General features: G+C 41.0%; 1 protein-coding gene across 5 annotated transcripts in view; it reads right to left on the bottom strand.

Annotated features, from left to right (window-relative positions):
- Positions 1-1878: 1878 nt before the first annotated feature.
- LOC122563603 (platelet-activating factor acetylhydrolase 2, cytoplasmic-like) overlaps positions 1879-18076 on the bottom strand; it is a 30072-nt gene continuing 13874 nt past the window's right edge. For 4 of the 5 annotated variants that reach the window (XM_043717540.1, XM_043717541.1, XM_043717539.1 and 1 more), the window contains 7 exons: positions 15712-15780; positions 13822-14023; positions 9425-9538; positions 7902-7993; positions 5803-5973; positions 5079-5227; positions 1879-3191 (listed from right to left, as the gene is read on the bottom strand). In XM_043717540.1, the coding sequence (XP_043573475.1) occupies positions 3118-3191; positions 5079-5227; positions 5803-5973; positions 7902-7993; positions 9425-9538; positions 13822-14023; positions 15712-15780 (871 nt within the window). In that variant the 3' untranslated portion in view covers positions 1879-3117. The remainder of the gene's footprint in view (positions 3192-5078; positions 5228-5802; positions 5974-7901; positions 7994-9424; positions 9539-13821; positions 14024-15711; positions 15781-18076) is intronic. The other variant, XM_043717542.1, reaches the window with a different exon arrangement.

Raw genomic sequence — 18076 nt, 5'->3', positions numbered from 1 at the left:
ACTGGCTAGGCAGTAGGCTATTTTATGTGTAAATCACCCAAAGCCTTTGATTAGATTCCAGCCTGTAACCTACTCCTACTTAGCTGCTATTTCACATTCATTTCTCAGTTAAATTTCAGAGCAGGTGTGAAATGAACTCCAGCCAAGCTCAGTAAGCAGAATAAATGTTGCCAATTAATCAGTTTATTCACTGCTCTTTCGCATTATCCACTTTTAAACCACAGGTAGGTAGCTGGTCAGCTTTAACGAGGTAACTGATACTGGAGACAAACAAACATGTCCCTGTCCAGAGATTACAAGCAGCCGAATCTCCACCCCTTCCCCCCCGTTACTATTCTAGCCATTTAATCCCTTCAGCGTGTTCCATGGTTGATGTTACCTAATTTTACATATCAGTCTTTCCCCACATATGCCTTAATATCTTTGATTAACAAAATTCTATTCATTTTAGATCTGAAGTTAAAAATAGATCGTGCATCAACTGTTATTTCTAAACTGCTACTGTCTTTTGTGTGCATAAATGTTTTCTTCGGCTGGATTTTCACCGATACAGGAAACTCCGATTAGAAAACCTCCTAGCTTGGCAGACTCACCCCTGAACAGGTGCATCTTTCATGTGTTATATTCACAATGGCGAGGCAGGGGCAGGATTGAATTTAGTCCGCTGACTCTGGAAGCAGTTTCTTATGGCAACATAAGTAGTTGATTGCAGAGGCTGGCTGGTTAGAAAGCTCACCTGTTCTCCTGTAATAAATGCCAGTTGTATTAAAGACCCATACACACTTTTCATGTAACTGCCATTCCCCACCCCCATGAAGCCCAGAAACTGCCAAAAAAATCCAGAGGTCATCTGGAGAAAAAGATGTATAGTTTTCTTGATGCACTTGTCAGGTGGCATCATGATGAATGGAGGTCCAAGACTCAAAACAGATTAGTACAACAAGGGTCAGTTTTCACAGGCTGAAGTGTTTGATTTATTGACAACTTTGCAAGGTTATAAGAAGTTAATATTTCTTTCCCTTTATTTTAATATCTGCATTTATTTGGACAAAATCAACAGGTGTGAAATGAGGTAAGAGTTTCAGTTATCGATGTTGTTAAACTTGAATGAGTGCAGAAAATGTTTACAAGGATTTTGCTGGGACTGGAGGGTTTGAATTTTGGGAGAGGCTGAACAAACTGTGGCTTTTTTCCCTGGACTGCCAGAGGCTGAGTGGTGACCTTATGGAGATTTATAAAATCATGAGGAGCATGGATACAATGAATAGCCAAGATCTTTTTCCTATGGTGGGATGCTAAATGAAGTGATGGAGATGTATACAATTTACAACATTTAAAAGACAGGCAGATGGGTATATAAGTAGGAAGAGTTTAAGAGGTATATGGGCCAAATGCTGGCAAATGGGACTAGGTCAGATTGGAATGTCTGGTCAAGGCATCTGTTTCTGTGCTGTATGAATCTATGATTGTGACTGTATAATGGATCTGTCATATTAACACCTTTATCGAGTTGCAAAAGCAACTTTTTCAATGAAGAGTTTTGAACGGGCATTGTTTTCCTCAATGATTAGCATTTCAAAATTTGGTATAGTCATTATATGCCTAATTTGTTCTGTACATAATGCATACTGTATATTTAAAAATGTGAAACTCTGCAAATAAGAAGCTGATATCAGTAAAATTGACCATTGAGCTAAGATTGTCATGAAAATCTCATGTAATTCACTTTAAGGAAGAACTGGATGTTATTGAGTCACAGAGATGTACAGCATGGAAACAGACCCTTCGGTCCAACCCATCCATGCTGACCAGATATCCCAACCCAATCTAGTCCCACCTGCCAGGACCTGGCCCATATCCCGCCAAACCCTTCCTATTCATATACCCATTCAAATGCCTTTTAAATGTTGCAATTGTACCAGCCTCCACCATATCCTCTGGCAGCTCATTCCATACACGTACTATCCTCTGATCCCATGGAACTAATGGAAGAGCAGAATATTAGGATGAAAGAAGGCCTTCTTCAATATTATTAAAATACATAACGTAGTCATTGCCATTTGTGGAATCTTGCTATGTGCAAATTAGATACATAAGCAGCAGTAACAACACTTTTTAAAAAGTACTTAATTGGTTTCAAAACATTTTGGAATGTCCTGAAGTTGTTCTATATAAATGAATGCAAGCTCTTTCTTTCATGTTACTGTTCTCACTCACAATGTTGTTAACTTTGCATACTCTCTGAAGAAGTTGTTGAGGTGCAGTAACTGAAGGCAACAACCCTCAGTGTGACAGACGCAACTTCTCCATCTCCAAAGCAGATCAATGAAGATTGCTTAATGCAATTGGTTTTCCTTGGAAGATTGAAATCAGAATTATGGAGATGCTAGCATTAAAATAACAATTAATTAATTCTTCAAAACATTTATGATTCTAATATATGAACAGTGTGCAGATTAATCCTGTGCCAGTTATTGGTGGACAGAGCTGCAAATTCTCAATAGTACTCAAGAAATACACAAAATAATTTCAATACAAAACTGAGCATGGTCAGAAAGCCCTGCATTCCTTAAAGATGCAGGTATTGCCATTGTCCATGGAGAAGCTTTGCAATCTTCAAATGTTTCCATTTTCTTGGATTCATCAGATAATTCTTGACAATTGCAGTTCAGTCCTGTAACCACAGCCCAATGAAAACACATGGAAACTATGTTCATCACAGCTCTCAAAAGTGCTGATTGTTGCAAAGGCTCAGATCGAATGAATGCCAACTCGCATTCAGTGACTACAGCACTGCAGTCAACACAAACATCCAATTCCATCATTCAGGAAATAAAGGTGATTTTCTTTAAAGTTATATGTGCTGATTAAAGGGAGCTTGTCATATGCTGAATATTGAGAGTGTTTTACAGGAAGCAAATACATTCATTTGATGCAGGTCAAATGTTGTGCACGAGTGACAGCAGTTCCACACCATGTATCATGTAGGATCACAAACATAAGATCCAATTACTTAACCCACAGAGGATCAGTCATCGATGCACAATTTCATCAGCATTCGCATCAATAATCAGTTGGATTCCATGTCAAACATCAAAATGGTCCTGAAGATGGGGTTCAGTTTACAGGTGCCACATGTTCTCCATTCCCTTCTAAAAGAGCATCCCACTGATCAAAGTCCTTTTGTAGATCTAAAAATATAGGAAAAAAATGAAAAATATGTTTAACTTTTGCCAGAGATTTTTGAAACAATTTCACTAGCAATAACTTCAGGATCAGCCACATAGTTATTTCATGGCTTTATCTCATCTAGTGCTAACCCTAATATTGATTGCCGAAAGTCTGGACCATAGTACCTGCGTCATGTTTCGGTCGAGTCGTTATCAATGGACAGGAACCTAAAGCAGAAAACTTAGGCTCACTGTTTTGGCTGCGTTTTTTTGGGCTGAATGTGGTGATGGTTTCACAGTTCTCCATTGTCAATCATGCTGGAAACTCCACTACTGCAAATGACTGGTACTGGTTTATTGCAAGTAATTTGTATGATCTCATGATCCTTGACACTCTGCACTTAGAGTCATTGAATTGTGCAGCACGATAACAGACCGTTCAGTTTAATTCATCTGTGCAGATCTGATATACTAAACTGATTTAGTCCCATTAGCCACATTTGACTCATATCGCTCTAAACACTTCGAATTCAACTATCCATCTAGATGCCTTTTAAAATTTTGTAATTGTACACACCTTTACCAGTTCCTCTGGCAGTTCGTTCCATACACACCCAATCCTCTGAGTGAAACATTTTCCCTTCTCACATTAAATCTATGCTGTCTAGTTTTGGACTCCTCTAAACTGGGAAAAAATACCTTGGCTTTTTACCCTATCCATACCCCTAATGATTTTATAGACGGCTATAAGGTCACCCCTCAGCCTCTGACATTGCAGGGAAAAATTCCCAGCGTATTTAGCCTCTCCCGATAGCTCAAATCCCCCCCAATCCTGGCAACATCCGTGTAAATCTTTTCAAATTTAACTACATCTTTCCTCTAGCAGAGAGATCAGAATTGAACACAGAATTGTAAAAGTGGCCTAATCTATGTCTTGTGCAGCTGCTCAGGAAATAACCTTGCTATTACCATGCGATACTGTCTTCACAAGGCTTGCTTGCTTCAGTTTGTACATGTGCATATTAAATGCACGGGTATCTGATTAAACACTTTGCTCTGGAGTTGGCTGTTTGCCACAAGATCTAATCCAGCATCAATGTTTTGGCTCACAGCAATGTCCATTCCCTATCACCACTCTTCCCCCCCCGCACCCCCCCCCACCCCTTAGCACTTCAAACAGGCAGAGTATAGTTGATTGCAGACCCATAGCTTGGGACCATAACCATGCATTCTAGTTAGTCGAATAATTGGATTTATGTAGCATTGTTTAATGCATAGTGCAAAATGAGTGTTAACTACACAGCATGTGAACAGTATTGCAATGCCAGCCTTTATTGCCCATCCGACTTGCTCTTTGGAAAGTGGCAGTGAGCTATCTTCTTAAAGCCTCTGGTGAAGGTACTCCCATGATTCTGTAAGGTAGGGAGTTTCAGGATTTTGATCCAGTGACAATAAAAGAATGTTTAATACATGTCCAAGTCAAGATGTGACAGACTTGGAACGTACCTAGGAGAGGACCTTGTCCCCATTGTACATGATGCCTTTGTCCTGCTGGATGGCAGAGATTGGGGGCGTGGAAGGTGCTGTCTAAAGAAGAGGTTTGATTGAGCAAACAAGCAAAGCTGCTTTTTTTTTACTGGGCAGCAATTAAAAGAAACTTGGGAAAAGGGAGAGGAGAAGAACATGATGGTTTGGAATGCATTGTCTGAAAAGAAGATTTAGTAGCAGGTTTCATAAGGAAATGGGTTAAATACTCAAACAGAAAAAAATTCCAGGGCACTGAGGAAAGAGCAGGGAGAGTGGGTTATGTGGACAGGTCTTTCAAAGCACCGCTACAGGTACTATGGGCTGAATGGTCTCCATATGTGATGCAAGAATCTAATTATGTTATTTTTAGGACCATCTTACCCAGATGTCTCTGCAAGAAAGCCAAAGAGGCTTTATTGGTGATGTTCAGACCCATTATAGGATCTATGGTTCCCTTTGTTTCAAAAGCCAAGCTGAGCAACTGCCCAGTCAGTAATGTGAAGTCCGTCTGACTCTGATGCACTGATCCTCTGAAACAAGAACGGTAGAATATTTAGGAGCAGAAAAGATGACTGAGGAGCCCACAATTCCCTGGCTCTTTAGCTAAAGGCAAACTCAACTTTCTCATTACATGCCACATATCTCTCTCGTCCCCCCATCCACCCCACCAAACAATCACATGTTTCACCACTAATTCACACAGCCATATCAGTGGCTTTGCCTGGTATTGATCACCCGGCAATTCAACTCTTTGCAGTTGATGAGATCTTGTTGTGCATAAATATAACTGCTATGGTTACCTACACCATCAGTTGCTAGGTAAGTAGCCAGCAATTCACTTCCTAGAGATATAAAATGTGGTGTTATATTAGTGAGAGTTTGTCATTTGCTCTTTATTCCACAACTCATCCACAATTCCACAATCTGAGATAGAAACTCAAACCATCTTGGAAGGAATGCAATTATATAGCTCCTTTCTTATCTATAAGATATGTAAGGTACATTGTAGCCAATGAAGTATCAATGTAATACTTCCAAAGTTCCTTCTAATTTCTCTCCAAATCCTTGACACTCAATTCTATAGCATGCCACCCTTTTTACTTACATTATGGTGATGATTTTGATCTCATTGTTATTAGAACGCAACCTCTTCATTTTATCAATGCTGTCATTGGTCTGGAATTTCTCAGAGTTCACAAAGAACACAGGACGCAACGCTTTGGAATAAATATCATCCGTCAGCGGGAACATCCAGCTATCCAAGGCCACTGCACATCTGCAGGGCAAGAGGACATTTACAGATAACAAGCACAGCACACATGAGAACAATGTAGGAGCAAATTACTGCAAATGCTGGAATCTGAACTGAAAACAACAAATGCTGGAGATCACAGTGGGTCAGACAGCATCCTTGGAGAAACAGCAAGCTAACATTTCGAGTCTAGATGAATTTTCATCAGAGCTGAAGTGAAGTGTGGAGTGAACAGCATTTATGCAATAGGCGTTGGGGTGTAGTGTGCTGGAAGAGAAAAGATGTTGATAGTTCAGATTAAGTGATTAGAATGTCAGAATGGTAGAACAATGGTGTATCTAACTGCCGGACTTGAAAGAGAAAACGGTCCCACTGGTATGGGGGAGTGGGGAGAGAGGACATGGTGACAGAGAATGTAACAAGTAAAGCTAAAAGGGAAGAAATGGGAGTTGGTTCACAATTTGAAGGTATGGAACTCTATATTAAGTCCAGAAAGCTGTAAAGTGCCTAGTGTGAAGATGAGATGTTGGTCCTCCATTTTGTGCTGTGATTCACTGGAACACTACAGCATGCCAAGGACAGACAAGTGGGCATGCAAACAGGATGCTGTGTTAAAACGACTGGCTACGGAAAAGTCGGGTCATGCTTGCACACAGACCAGAGGTGTTCTGCAAAACAGTCACCCAGTTTGCATTTGGTTTCTCCAATATAGGAGTAGGCTACATTGGGTGCAGCAAATACAATACACAAGATTGGAGGTGGTACAGGTGAAATGCTGCTTCACCTGGAAAGACTGATTGGACGCTTGGATGGTGAGCAGGGAGGAGATGAAGGGGCAGGTATTGCACCTTCTGCGGTTATGCGGGAAGGTGCTGTGGGAAGATGAGGTAGTGTTGGTGGTTGTGAAATAGACTAGGATGTCCCGCCGGGAACAATCCCTGCGAACTGCAGACAGGGGAATTGAGGGGAAGATGTGTTTGATTGCGGCATTCTGCTGGAGTTATCTGAAATGGCAGAGAAAGATCCTTTTGATGTATGAGTGTTGGGCAATGTACACATCACAAATAAGGAAGAGCAATTAATGGATCCCAAAACACTAGCTCTGCGCAGATTTCTCAATCCTGTCTTTTGTTAGATTTAAAGAAATGATCACTCGGCAAAGACACTAAAGAAGCAGTGCATTCACTTCTCCTGCACCCAATCAAGGTGACTAGAAATGTTGTCAGATCAGATGCACCTCAGTGCTTAGGATCTTGAGGGGTAAATGTCTTAAGAGCTCCCTTTCATGGCTTCCTCAAATTCAACACCAATTATGTAATGTTACTAGTGCTATGAAGGAACAGACTATGGACACCCAAGTCCATGCAGTTGTTGCCCTTGTCCTTGGGGATAGAAGTGGTTGCAGGTTTGGGAGATACTACCAAAAGGAGCCTGAGCAAGAGGTTACCAACCATCTTGTAAATGGTACACACTATATATGCTGGGCTGTGGGTGTGGGAAGGAGTGGATGTTTACTAGGTTGCCAATCCAGCAACTGCTTAAACCTGGATGATATTGAGCTTCCTTAGTACTGTTGCAGCATGCCCACATAAAACAAGCTAAAAAAAATGAACTTATCCCAAACTTGTACCTTGTAGGTGGTGGAGCCTCTGGGGAGTCAGGAAACGAGCTACAGTTGAGTTTTTTGTCTAATATAACATGCAGTACTCTAACAGACATTTTATTTAAGCTCATCTTTACCTCTTCATGCACTGATTCTACATTTTATGAGACTAATAGCACCATGGAGATCACAGTCTTTCTGGGTGTGATAACAGTTTCACATTTGAATCATTCCACAGCATGAAGCCAATATGCCTCACTACATTAGCAGGATGAAGTATTTCTGAACATAGCACTCTTCGATTATGCTTCCCCTAATACAAATGATGAAGCAAAAACACTAGACACACCTGAACCGTGAGTCTCTAGTAATTGCCAGAATTGATGTGGAGCCTCCAAATGAATGACCCATCACTGCCACCCTCTTCAGGTCAATGCAGGCCTGTGGGAACAAAGACCATCATCTCAACTTTCAATCCTCCCAAGTTCCCTCCCACCCACAACTGGGCAATGCGCCTCTAAAGCCATAAATCCAATATGTCCTGACTAAATCCCCGAAATCCATGGAGGTAGCTAGTCTCAGTCAGAGGGCTTGATTCTATAAACCATGGATTGTCAGTATCTTTATTGTGGACATTAATCCTGCAGTTGTTTGCACTGAAAGCCATTGGCCAATCTTGGACCTTCTATTTCCATTAATCCAAGTCCATTTGAAACAGATTCCCCCTTTCTAACATCAATGCGCCCATTCTAACTGGAATAATACCAGCGTGGTAACAGTGCACCCTATCATTATAGAATGATATAATGATGCAGCATTGGACAAAAGCAAATCAGCCAATCATATCCATTGTAGGCAATTTGTTAATTTATTCTATTGATTCCAATTCTCTATTCTTGCACCACAATCTTGCAATCTTTTACACTTCAAGTAGTATTTATCCAATTTTAATTTCAAACTTAAGTAACTTATTTTCACCCCCCACTTTCAGCTGCACATTCCAGATTACAACACACACTCAACTTATAACAATAACTTCTCATTTAATGTTGGCCAATTTAATATTGCTTTGCCTGATGGTAAATGAAACATCTATTCTTGCTTAATGTCACAAGATTCACTTTAAGGTTGGTTCACACCAACCTTCATGAACTGACTGGCAGCATTTTGGAGCAGCCTCTCCCATCTTCAGACCATCCAATGGCCTCTCCATCTCCCTGACCACACCCCTTTTGCTGCTGACTCTCAAAATGTGCATTATCTGCTTCTTCCTGATTCTCAGGCTGCAGAAGTTAGAGATTTGGCAACAAGAGTAACAGTTAGGGAACAGAAGAAAAGGTTTGCAGAAAGCAGAAGGATGAGGTGAATGGCAAGTGAGAGATTTAGAAAGCAAGACTTGTAACAAGAGTGGGCTATTATCAATAGAAAGTTAGCATATCTCTTTTATATTTCCATATTTTAGTTCACTTTTCAAGCTATCTCATTTGCCAACTGAGGAATTTGGTAATGTTAAGCATTTCACCTTACAGGGCATAAATGTTTAAATGTTTTGAAATTTTATTTCTGATGAGGTCAGGCTTACTGCAGCTTTTCATGGTAAAATGCAATTTGCTCAAAGTCAGATTTTCAGGAACCCAATTACAACTTTAAGTCATCAATTATGATACTTCATTGGTTATAAAATGTTTTGGAACATCCTGAGATCATAAAAGATGCTTCTGAATACTTTATTTTTCTTCATGTCCTCTACCACCAATTTCTGCACATGTGTAAATGTATGTTCCTGCTGTTTGGGGGAATAGTGACAGCAGCAGGCTCAGGATTTATTCGAAAGAGAAAGCGGGAAAGGTGTCTGGGTCCAAATATACCCACCTTCATAATGGAGAGATCCAAATGACCAGGAAGGTAGTTTTTGATGAATTTTCCATTGTGGATGTCTGTAAGTACATCCAAAACCCGGCTGCACTCCTCCATTCGATGGCACAGCTGGGAGACAGAGGAGCAACAAAACAATATTGCTTCAATTATTTTGATGCAACATTTTACTATTGTTAAAAATGAAAGGAACTGTGCAGAAATAAATTTAAGGGTTGATGTCTACAAATCACTGGAAATTAACAAGTTGACACAAACAGAAATCAAAGTGATTAATTGAATTTTAGTTGCAGCTTCACGAGTATTGTTGAAATCACAACTAGAAGATTTAATTCAATTTGGGAATCAACTCAGGATGGATACACTGCCCTTGGAAGGGAAGCTATTTCCTTTGGAAAATATTAAAGTGCCTGAGTATGAAGACTGGGATTAGACTGCGCGGCTCCTTTGAAGAATACATCAATGTAATTTTGTTGACTACTTTCCATCTACGTCTGATACTTCCTAATGCTGCTGCAGAACATAAAGCTGCCACCAGATGTCAGGAGCACTACATTTCCGGCAGACTCCCTCCATTGCACTGCTTAACTCGGACAACCGTGGATCATTTAATCTTTAGATCATGTGTGCCTCATGCAGGGGGGATAGTTAACTTTCCACCTTTCCTAGATGTACGGTACTTATGATCCATTACATTTATATTATAGTTCAGCAGGATTCACCAAAATGTTATTAGGGCCTAAAAATGTTAAATTATGACCCCAATTTGTGTTAATTTGCTTTATATTCCTTCAAATTCATCTGTTTGAGGTATCATCAGATTGAGATGTTTAAAATGTTTAAAGGATTCAATGGCATTAGACATAGAGAAAATATATCCTCGGGTGGGGAACCAGATCAAAAGGGCATAATTTTAAAATCAAGAAGTTTGCCTTTGTACAATGTGCTACGGAAATTCTCAAACTCTTCCCTCAAAACACTGTTTATTGGGGATTAATCTTTAATACGGAGATCAATGCATTTTTAACAAGTGAGCACTGAGGGATATCGAGCAAAAGGTGAATCATGGAACAGACTTTCAGGGCTGAATGGCCTGTTATTTTCATGATCCAATAAGTTTGTCATTTCTTCAGTCAGTACAACTATTGACCATTGCAAAGTCATTTCACCTAACTACATACATCCTACTCCCAGCTTCCTAATCTGTACCACAATTGGTTTTTATAAACATTGGTAAAACTTTGAAGGATAGAAGTAGAGAAAGAAGAAGCCAGCAGATATTCTGAAAAATACCTCTCTATAACTTGGAGAAAAATAGGACAAGTTGACCATTCTTGCTCCTTGAGTGTATTCTACCATTCATTAATACCTGATCTTTCAGTTCAGCTTCATGCTCCTGTACTCTCACTGGATCTTTCAATTCCTTTCACATTCCAAATTCTACAGATTTCAACCTTGAAGATCCTCACCATTTCTGGTGAAGTGTTTCAAAGCTTCAAAAAAAAAGTGAAGAAATCTAACCTCCTCTAACCAGGGGAGGCAAAGGCCTAGTGGTATTATCACTGGACTCTTAACCCAGAGACCCAGGTAATGTTCTGGGGACCCAGGTTTGAATCTTGCCATGGCAGATGGTGGAATTTGAATTCAATAAATATCTGGAGTCAAGAGCCTGTGATGACCAAGAATCCATTGTTGATTGTTTGGAAAAACCCATCTGGTTCACTAATGTCCTTTAGGGAAGGAAGCTGCTGTCCTTATCTGGTCTGACCAACATGTGACTGCAGACTCACAGCAATATATTTGACTTTTAACTGCCCGCTGCGATGGACAATAAATGCTTGTTATTCAGCGACACCCTCATACCGTGAATAAGTAAAAAAAACTCAGTCCAAAATGGCTGACCCTTTTATTATTATATGTTTAGATATAAAAGTAGCAGTACCCCACTATTATTACTTCTTTTTAAAGCTTTTTTTAATATCAGTAACTAAAACGGTTGTCTACCTATTTTTCCATTGCCTCCTTATTTTAGAGAGCAACAACAAGTTGCATCTTTCACAGAGTAATGCTCAAAGTGCTTCACAAAAATATTCAGGCAGAATTTGACACTGAGCCACATAAATCAATAGGGTAGATGACCAATAGCTGGATCAGAGAGGTTGATTTTAAGGACTAACGTAAAGTAGCTGGAGAGGTGGAGAAACAGATTGGTTTAGGGAAGCAAGCAGCATTTCCTTGAATTTTCTTTCTGGCTGTATTGCTGTCTGAGGAACCAGACGTCAATGTTATAAGTGTGCCCACAACATCGGAGTGGCTGCACACTCTCACAATCAGCCAGTTTAGAGGGAATGTTGGAAGCAAGTTAAGAGCTTTGGGTCCTCAGAGATGGACAAGCGATAGTGGAGTGATTAAAATCAGACACGCTCAAAAGACCAGAATTAGAGATTAGCTTGTGGGGTCGGAGGGCATTAGAAAGATAAGGCAGAGGACATGGAGGGTTTTGTAAACAGTGATATGCTTTTAAAAAATTGATGCATTGCTTAACGAGGAGCCACTGTAGTTCAGTGGCACAGGGGTGAATGAGACATGAGCAAACATTGCAACCTGCAGCTGCAGGTCCAACTCGTCCATGCCAACCAGATGTCCCAAATTAATCTAGTCCCATTTGCCAGCGCTTGGCCCATATCCCTCTAAACCTTCCTATTCATGTACCCATCCAGATGCCTTTTAATTGTTGTAATTGTACCAGCCTCCACCACTTCCTCTGGCAGCTCATTCCAGACACATACCACCCTCTGCGTGAAAAGGTTGCACATTAAGGCCCTTCTAAATCTTTCCCCTCTCACCCTAAACCTACTAGTTCTGGACACCCCCACCCTGGGGAAAAGACCTTGTCTATTTACCCTATCCATGCCCCTCGTGATTTTATATACCTCTATAAAAGTCATCTCTCAGCCCCTGATGCTCTAGGGAATACAGTCTTAGCCTATTCAGCCTCACCATATAGCTCAAACCCTCCAAATATTAGACTAGATTACCCTGGAAACATCCTTGGAAATCTTTGCTGAACCCTTTCAAGTTTTACAACACCCTTCCCCTTTAGCAGGGAGACCAGAATTGCACACAATATTCCAAAAGTGGCCTAACCAATGTTTTGTACAGCTGCAACATGACCTCCCAACTCCTATACTCAATGCCCTGACCAATAAAGGAAAGCATACTAAATGCCTTCTTGACTATCCTATCTACCTGAGACTCCACTTTCAAGCAAGTATGAACCTGCACTCCCAGGTCTCTTTGTTCAGCAGTACCTTACCATTAAATGTATAAGGCCTGCCCTGATTTGTCTTTCTAAAATGTAGCACCTCTCATTTATCTAAATTAAACTCCATCTGCCACTCCTCGACCTAGTGACCCATCTGATCAAGATCCTGCTGTACTTTGAAGTAACCTTCTTTGCTGTCCACTACACCTCCAATTTTGGTCTCATCTGCAAAATTACTAACTATATCTCTTTTGTTCACATCCAAATCATTGATATCAATGATAAAAAGCAGTGGATCCAGCACCAATCCTTGTGGCACAGTCACAGACCTCCAGTCTGAAAAGCAACCCTCCACCACGACCCCCTACTTCTGAGTCACAAGGTCATGAATTCCAGTTTCATTTGAGACCACAGCACAAAGTCCAGCTGATTACTTTACAATTGGAATCACTTACTTTGGATGTGACATTAAACAGCGACCCAGCTTGCTTTCTCAAGGGGATGCAAAAGAACCTACAACATTATTTCAAAGAAGTGCAAGTGAACTCTCCCTACTGTCCGTGCCAAAATGTTTCTCTCAACCATCACCACTTTGGTGTTTGTGGGGTTCTGCTGTATTAAAATTGAGGGCTACATTTCCTGCATAACAACAGTGACCGCACTCCAGAAAATACTTCTTTGGCTATAATGCACTTTGGGATGTTCTGAGATTGTGAAAAGGGCTGCGTAAATGTGCACCTGTCTTCTTTGTAACCTCTGCTAGTTAGTCTCATGAAATAGCTTATTGGAAGCAGTATTTAAACACAACAACTAATTCTACTGCAACAATAGGCATATAGCTCTGAGTTTTATAAGTCACATTTATAGTGAAGTAAATTATTGCCCAAGTTCCTTCAGAGGTCAATAAGAAGCTGCAGACATTCTGGCTCTAAGTGTTTCCCAGCACTAAAATAAACCACTAAAATCAGTTGATAAGAATTGCATTCGTGCAGAGAAACATAATCAGGGAGTCAAGAAACAAATTTGCTGACACATTTAGTACCCTTCCCCAGTGCCGAGACTGAAATTGGAATATTCAATGGAGCAAGTCTGCTGGTCTTGCATTTTGGTTCCTGGATTTTAAACATACCTGTTTATTCCGGAGGGCAAAATCTTCCTCAGCTGTATCTGGTTTCCTATATGGGAGCCATTCTTCTTCCATCTCAGCTAGAGATGCTGGGGGGATCTCAGATCCCTCAAGAGACTGCTCTAGTGCAGTTGTTGCTCCAATTGATGGCTCCAAATTCTCAACAGAAGACTTTAGAAAAAAGGTTGTGCAAGCTGATTCATCTCTGATCCAAAACAAATAATAAAAATAATTAATAGACGACAGAGGCAGTTACAATGAATTCTTTATAGCAAAGTTAGACTCTCTGAACACTTCCAGGACAGGCTTGACACAAGGTAAAGCCTACAGAAAGAAGAGCAATTGAGGCCTGAGCCATTAGTCAAAGAGCAGGAAGATGGAAATAAAAGTTGTGGAACAAAAACAGAAATTGCTGGAAAGCTCAACAGATCTGGCAGCAACTGTGGAGAGAAATCAGAGATAACGTTTCAGATCTAGTGACCCTTACTCAGAACAGTTCTGATGTTTTCCAGCAATTTCTGTTTTTGTTTCTGATTTCCAGCATCCACAATTCTTTCGGTTTTTAACACAAGTTGTAAATCTGGTTTAGCAAGACATGAAGTTTATATCAGCAAAATCCAACACAAATATTGCAATATTACAGCCTGAGTCCAATCTTGTATGTGTAATATAAATTATAAGTATCATTGTGATTTTTGTAAATGACTTGGATGAGGAAATGGAAGGATGGGTTGGTAATTTGCCGATAACATGATGGTTGGAGGAGTTGTGGATAGTGTGGAGGGCTGTTGTAGGTTGCAACGGAACACTGATAGAATGCGGAGATGGGCTGAGAAGTGGCAGATTGAGTTCAACCTGGAAAAGTGTGAAGTGATTCATTTTGGAAGTTCAAATTTGAATGCAGAATACATGGTTAAAGGCAGGATTCTTGGCAGTTTGGAGGTACAGAGGATATTTGGGTCCATGTCCATAGATCTCTGTTGCCATCCAAGTTGATAGGGTTGTTAAGAAGGTGTATGGTGTGTTGGCTCACATTGGCAGGGGGATTGAGTTTCAGTCCTGAAGAGTTACACCTAAAATGTTGACTTCTCCACCTCCTGATGCTGCCTGGCTTGCTGTGTTCTTCCAGCCTCCTGCTTGTTTACCTTGGATACCTGGAATATTGTGTTCAGTTCTGGATGCCTCATTATAGAAAGGATGTGGAAGCTTTAGAAAGGGTGCAGAGGAAATTTACTGGGATGCTGCCTGGACTGGAGAGCATGTCTTATGAAGAAAAGTTGAGGGAGCTCAGGCTTTTCTCATTGGAGAGAAAAAGAAAAGTGACTCGTTAGAGGTGTGCAAGATAATGAGGAGCATAAATAGAGTGGATAGCCAGAGACTTTTCCCCAAAGCAGAAATGGCTATCATAAGGGGCATAATTTTAAGGTGAGTGGAGGAAGATTTAGGAGTGATGTCAGAGGTGGGCTCTTTACACAGAATGTGGTGGATGCATGGAATGCACTGCCAGCAGTGGTAGTAGAGTCAGATACATTACTGACATTTAAGCAACTGTTGGATAGGCAAATGGATGGTAGTAAAATGAAGGGTATGTAGGTTAGTTTGATCTTAGAGTAGGATAAGAGATTGGCATAACATCAAGGGCCAAAGGGGCTGTACTGTGCTGTGTTGTATGTTCTACATACACAACAGGTGGAGCACAGATTAGGCGCAGAGTATAGTTCCATCTTTCTACATTGTCTCAGGGGTTTGACATAGCTCATAACCCAAGAGGCATTACCTAATGCATGATCCTACATTGGAACAGACTGTTGACAGACTCTCTAAAGTCGTAGTGAGCTCACTGAACATATCTGAATGCTACATAAGTGTCAAGGCCTTCTTAAAGTCACTAACCTGTGCTCAACAGCAGCGACAATAAATCCTTGAGATGCCAACTCGATGCAGACAGCAGAGTACACGGTCCTGTCACGTGAAAAACAATCAAAAATCTTTTGGAAACAGTAGAGACAGATGACACTGCCAGTCTGCGAGGCGGCCAGGTCTGTCAATCAAACGTTGGCGCAGAGACAGAGCGGAAGAGTCGGACATCGCACAGAGCCATGGTAATAGGGGACTCCATAGTGAGAGGAACTGACCAGGATTTCTGTGGCAGCAGACGGGACTTAAGGATGGTGTGTTGCCTTCCTGGTGCCAGGGTTAAAGACATCACAGAGAGCAGGAAATCCTCAAAGACGAAGGTGAAGAGCCAGAGGTGGGGTACATGTCGACACAAATGATGTCAGGAAAAAGAGGAGGAACATGCTACAGCGGGACTTCGAGAACTAGGAAGAAGGCTGAAAAGCAGGACGTCCAAGGTGGTTATCTCCGGTTTGCTTCCAGTTCCTTGGGCTGGTGAGGCCAGAAACAGGGAGATAATGGACATGAACGTTTGGCTGGGGAACTGGTGCAGGAAGCAAGGATTTAAATTCTTGGATCACTGGGCTATGTTTTGTGTTAAGCTTAAATTCTATTAGAGAGACGGTTTGCACCTTAATAGGTTAGGGAACAGCATTCTGGCAGGCAGATTTGCTACTGCAACACAGCTACGTTTAAACTAAGTAGCGGGGGGAAGGGGACAAACTGGATGTTTAAGAAGGAAATTGAAGGAAAAGTTAGAACAAGAGAAGTCAAGAAAGACAACTGTATCAATGAGGCAAAAAACTCAGAAAGGGATCATGCTGTAAGGTTGAGTGAAATAGGAGTTGATGGGAAGGGTGAGGGCAGTAACAAATTAAAAATACTATACATGAATGCACAAAGCATTAGAAATAAGATGGATGAGCTTGAGGCTCTTTTGGAAATTGGCAGATATAATTTTGTGGGGATAACTGAGATGTGGCTTCAAGTGGACAGGGTCTGGGAATGAATATTCAAGGCTACACGTGCTCTCGTAAGGACAGACTGACAGGCAAAGGGGGTGGGATGGCCATGTTGGTAAGGGATGATATTCAGTCCCTTGCGCGGGGGGACCTAGAATCAGGGGTTATAGAGTCAGTGTGGATATACCCTTAGAAATACTAAGGGTAAGACGACCTTCTTGGGAGTCATCTATAGGCCCCCAAACATGGATGTCGGATGTAAGTTGAATCAGGAGCTGAAATTGGCCTGTCGCAAAGATGTTACTACAGTTGTTATGGGGGATTTCAACAAGCAGGTAGACTTGGAGAATCAGGATAGTATTGGTCCTCAAGAAAGAGACTTTGTGGAGTGCCTCCGAGATAGATTCTTAGAACAGCTGGTGCTGGAGCCTACCAGGGAGAAGGCAATTCTGGATCTGGTATTGTGCAACAAACCAGAATTGGTCAGGGACCTCGAAGTGAAGGAGCCATTGGGAAGTAGTGACCAGAATACTATAAGCTTCAATCTGCAATTTGAAAGGGAAAGAGTACAATCGGAAGTGACAATATTTCTGTTGAATGAAGGGAACTATGGAGCTAGCCAAAGTTCAATGGTGCAATACCTTAGCAGGGATGACAGTGAAGGAACAATGGCGGATATTTCTGTGTATAATGCAAAAATTGCAGGATCAGTTCATTTCAAAAAGGAAGAAAGATCCTAGGAGGATGCATGGGTGGCCGTGGCTGACGAGGGAAATTAAGAAACATATAAAGTTAAAAGAGAAAAAGTATAACATAGCAAAGATAAGTGGGAAAATGGAGGACTGGGAAACTTTTAAAGAACAACAGAGGATTACTAAGAAGGAAATACACAGAGAAAAAATGAGGTACGAAGGTAAACTGACCAATAATATAAAGGAGGATAGTAAAAGCTTTTTTAGGTATGTGAAAAGCAAAAAAATGGTGAAGACTAAAATTGGGGTCTTGAAGACAGAAACAAGGGAATATATTACGGGAAACAAAGAAATGGCAGAAGAATTGAATTGGTACTTCAGATCTGTGTTCACTGGGGAAAACACAAGCAATCTCCCTGAGGTAATAGTGGCTGAAGGATCTGAACTGAAGGGAATTTATATTTGCCAGGAATTGGTGTTGGAGAGACTGTTAGGTCTGAAGGTTGATAAGTCCCCGGGGCCTGATGGTCTACATCCCAGGGTACTGAAGGAGGTGGCTCAAGAAATCGTGGATGCGTTGGTGATTATTTTCCAGAATTTGATAGATTCGGGATCAGTTCCTGCGGATTGGACGGTGGCTAATGTTATACCATTTTTTAAGAAAGGTGGGAGAGAGAAAGCAGGAAATTATAGACCAGTTAGTCTGAC

This window comes from Chiloscyllium plagiosum, chromosome 27 (assembly GCF_004010195.1).
Source record: "Chiloscyllium plagiosum isolate BGI_BamShark_2017 chromosome 27, ASM401019v2, whole genome shotgun sequence".
Taxonomy (NCBI): Eukaryota; Metazoa; Chordata; class Chondrichthyes; order Orectolobiformes; family Hemiscylliidae; genus Chiloscyllium; species Chiloscyllium plagiosum.
The sequence above is the reverse complement of the archived record's forward strand: the minus strand, read 5'-3'. Positions and strand labels throughout refer to the sequence as shown.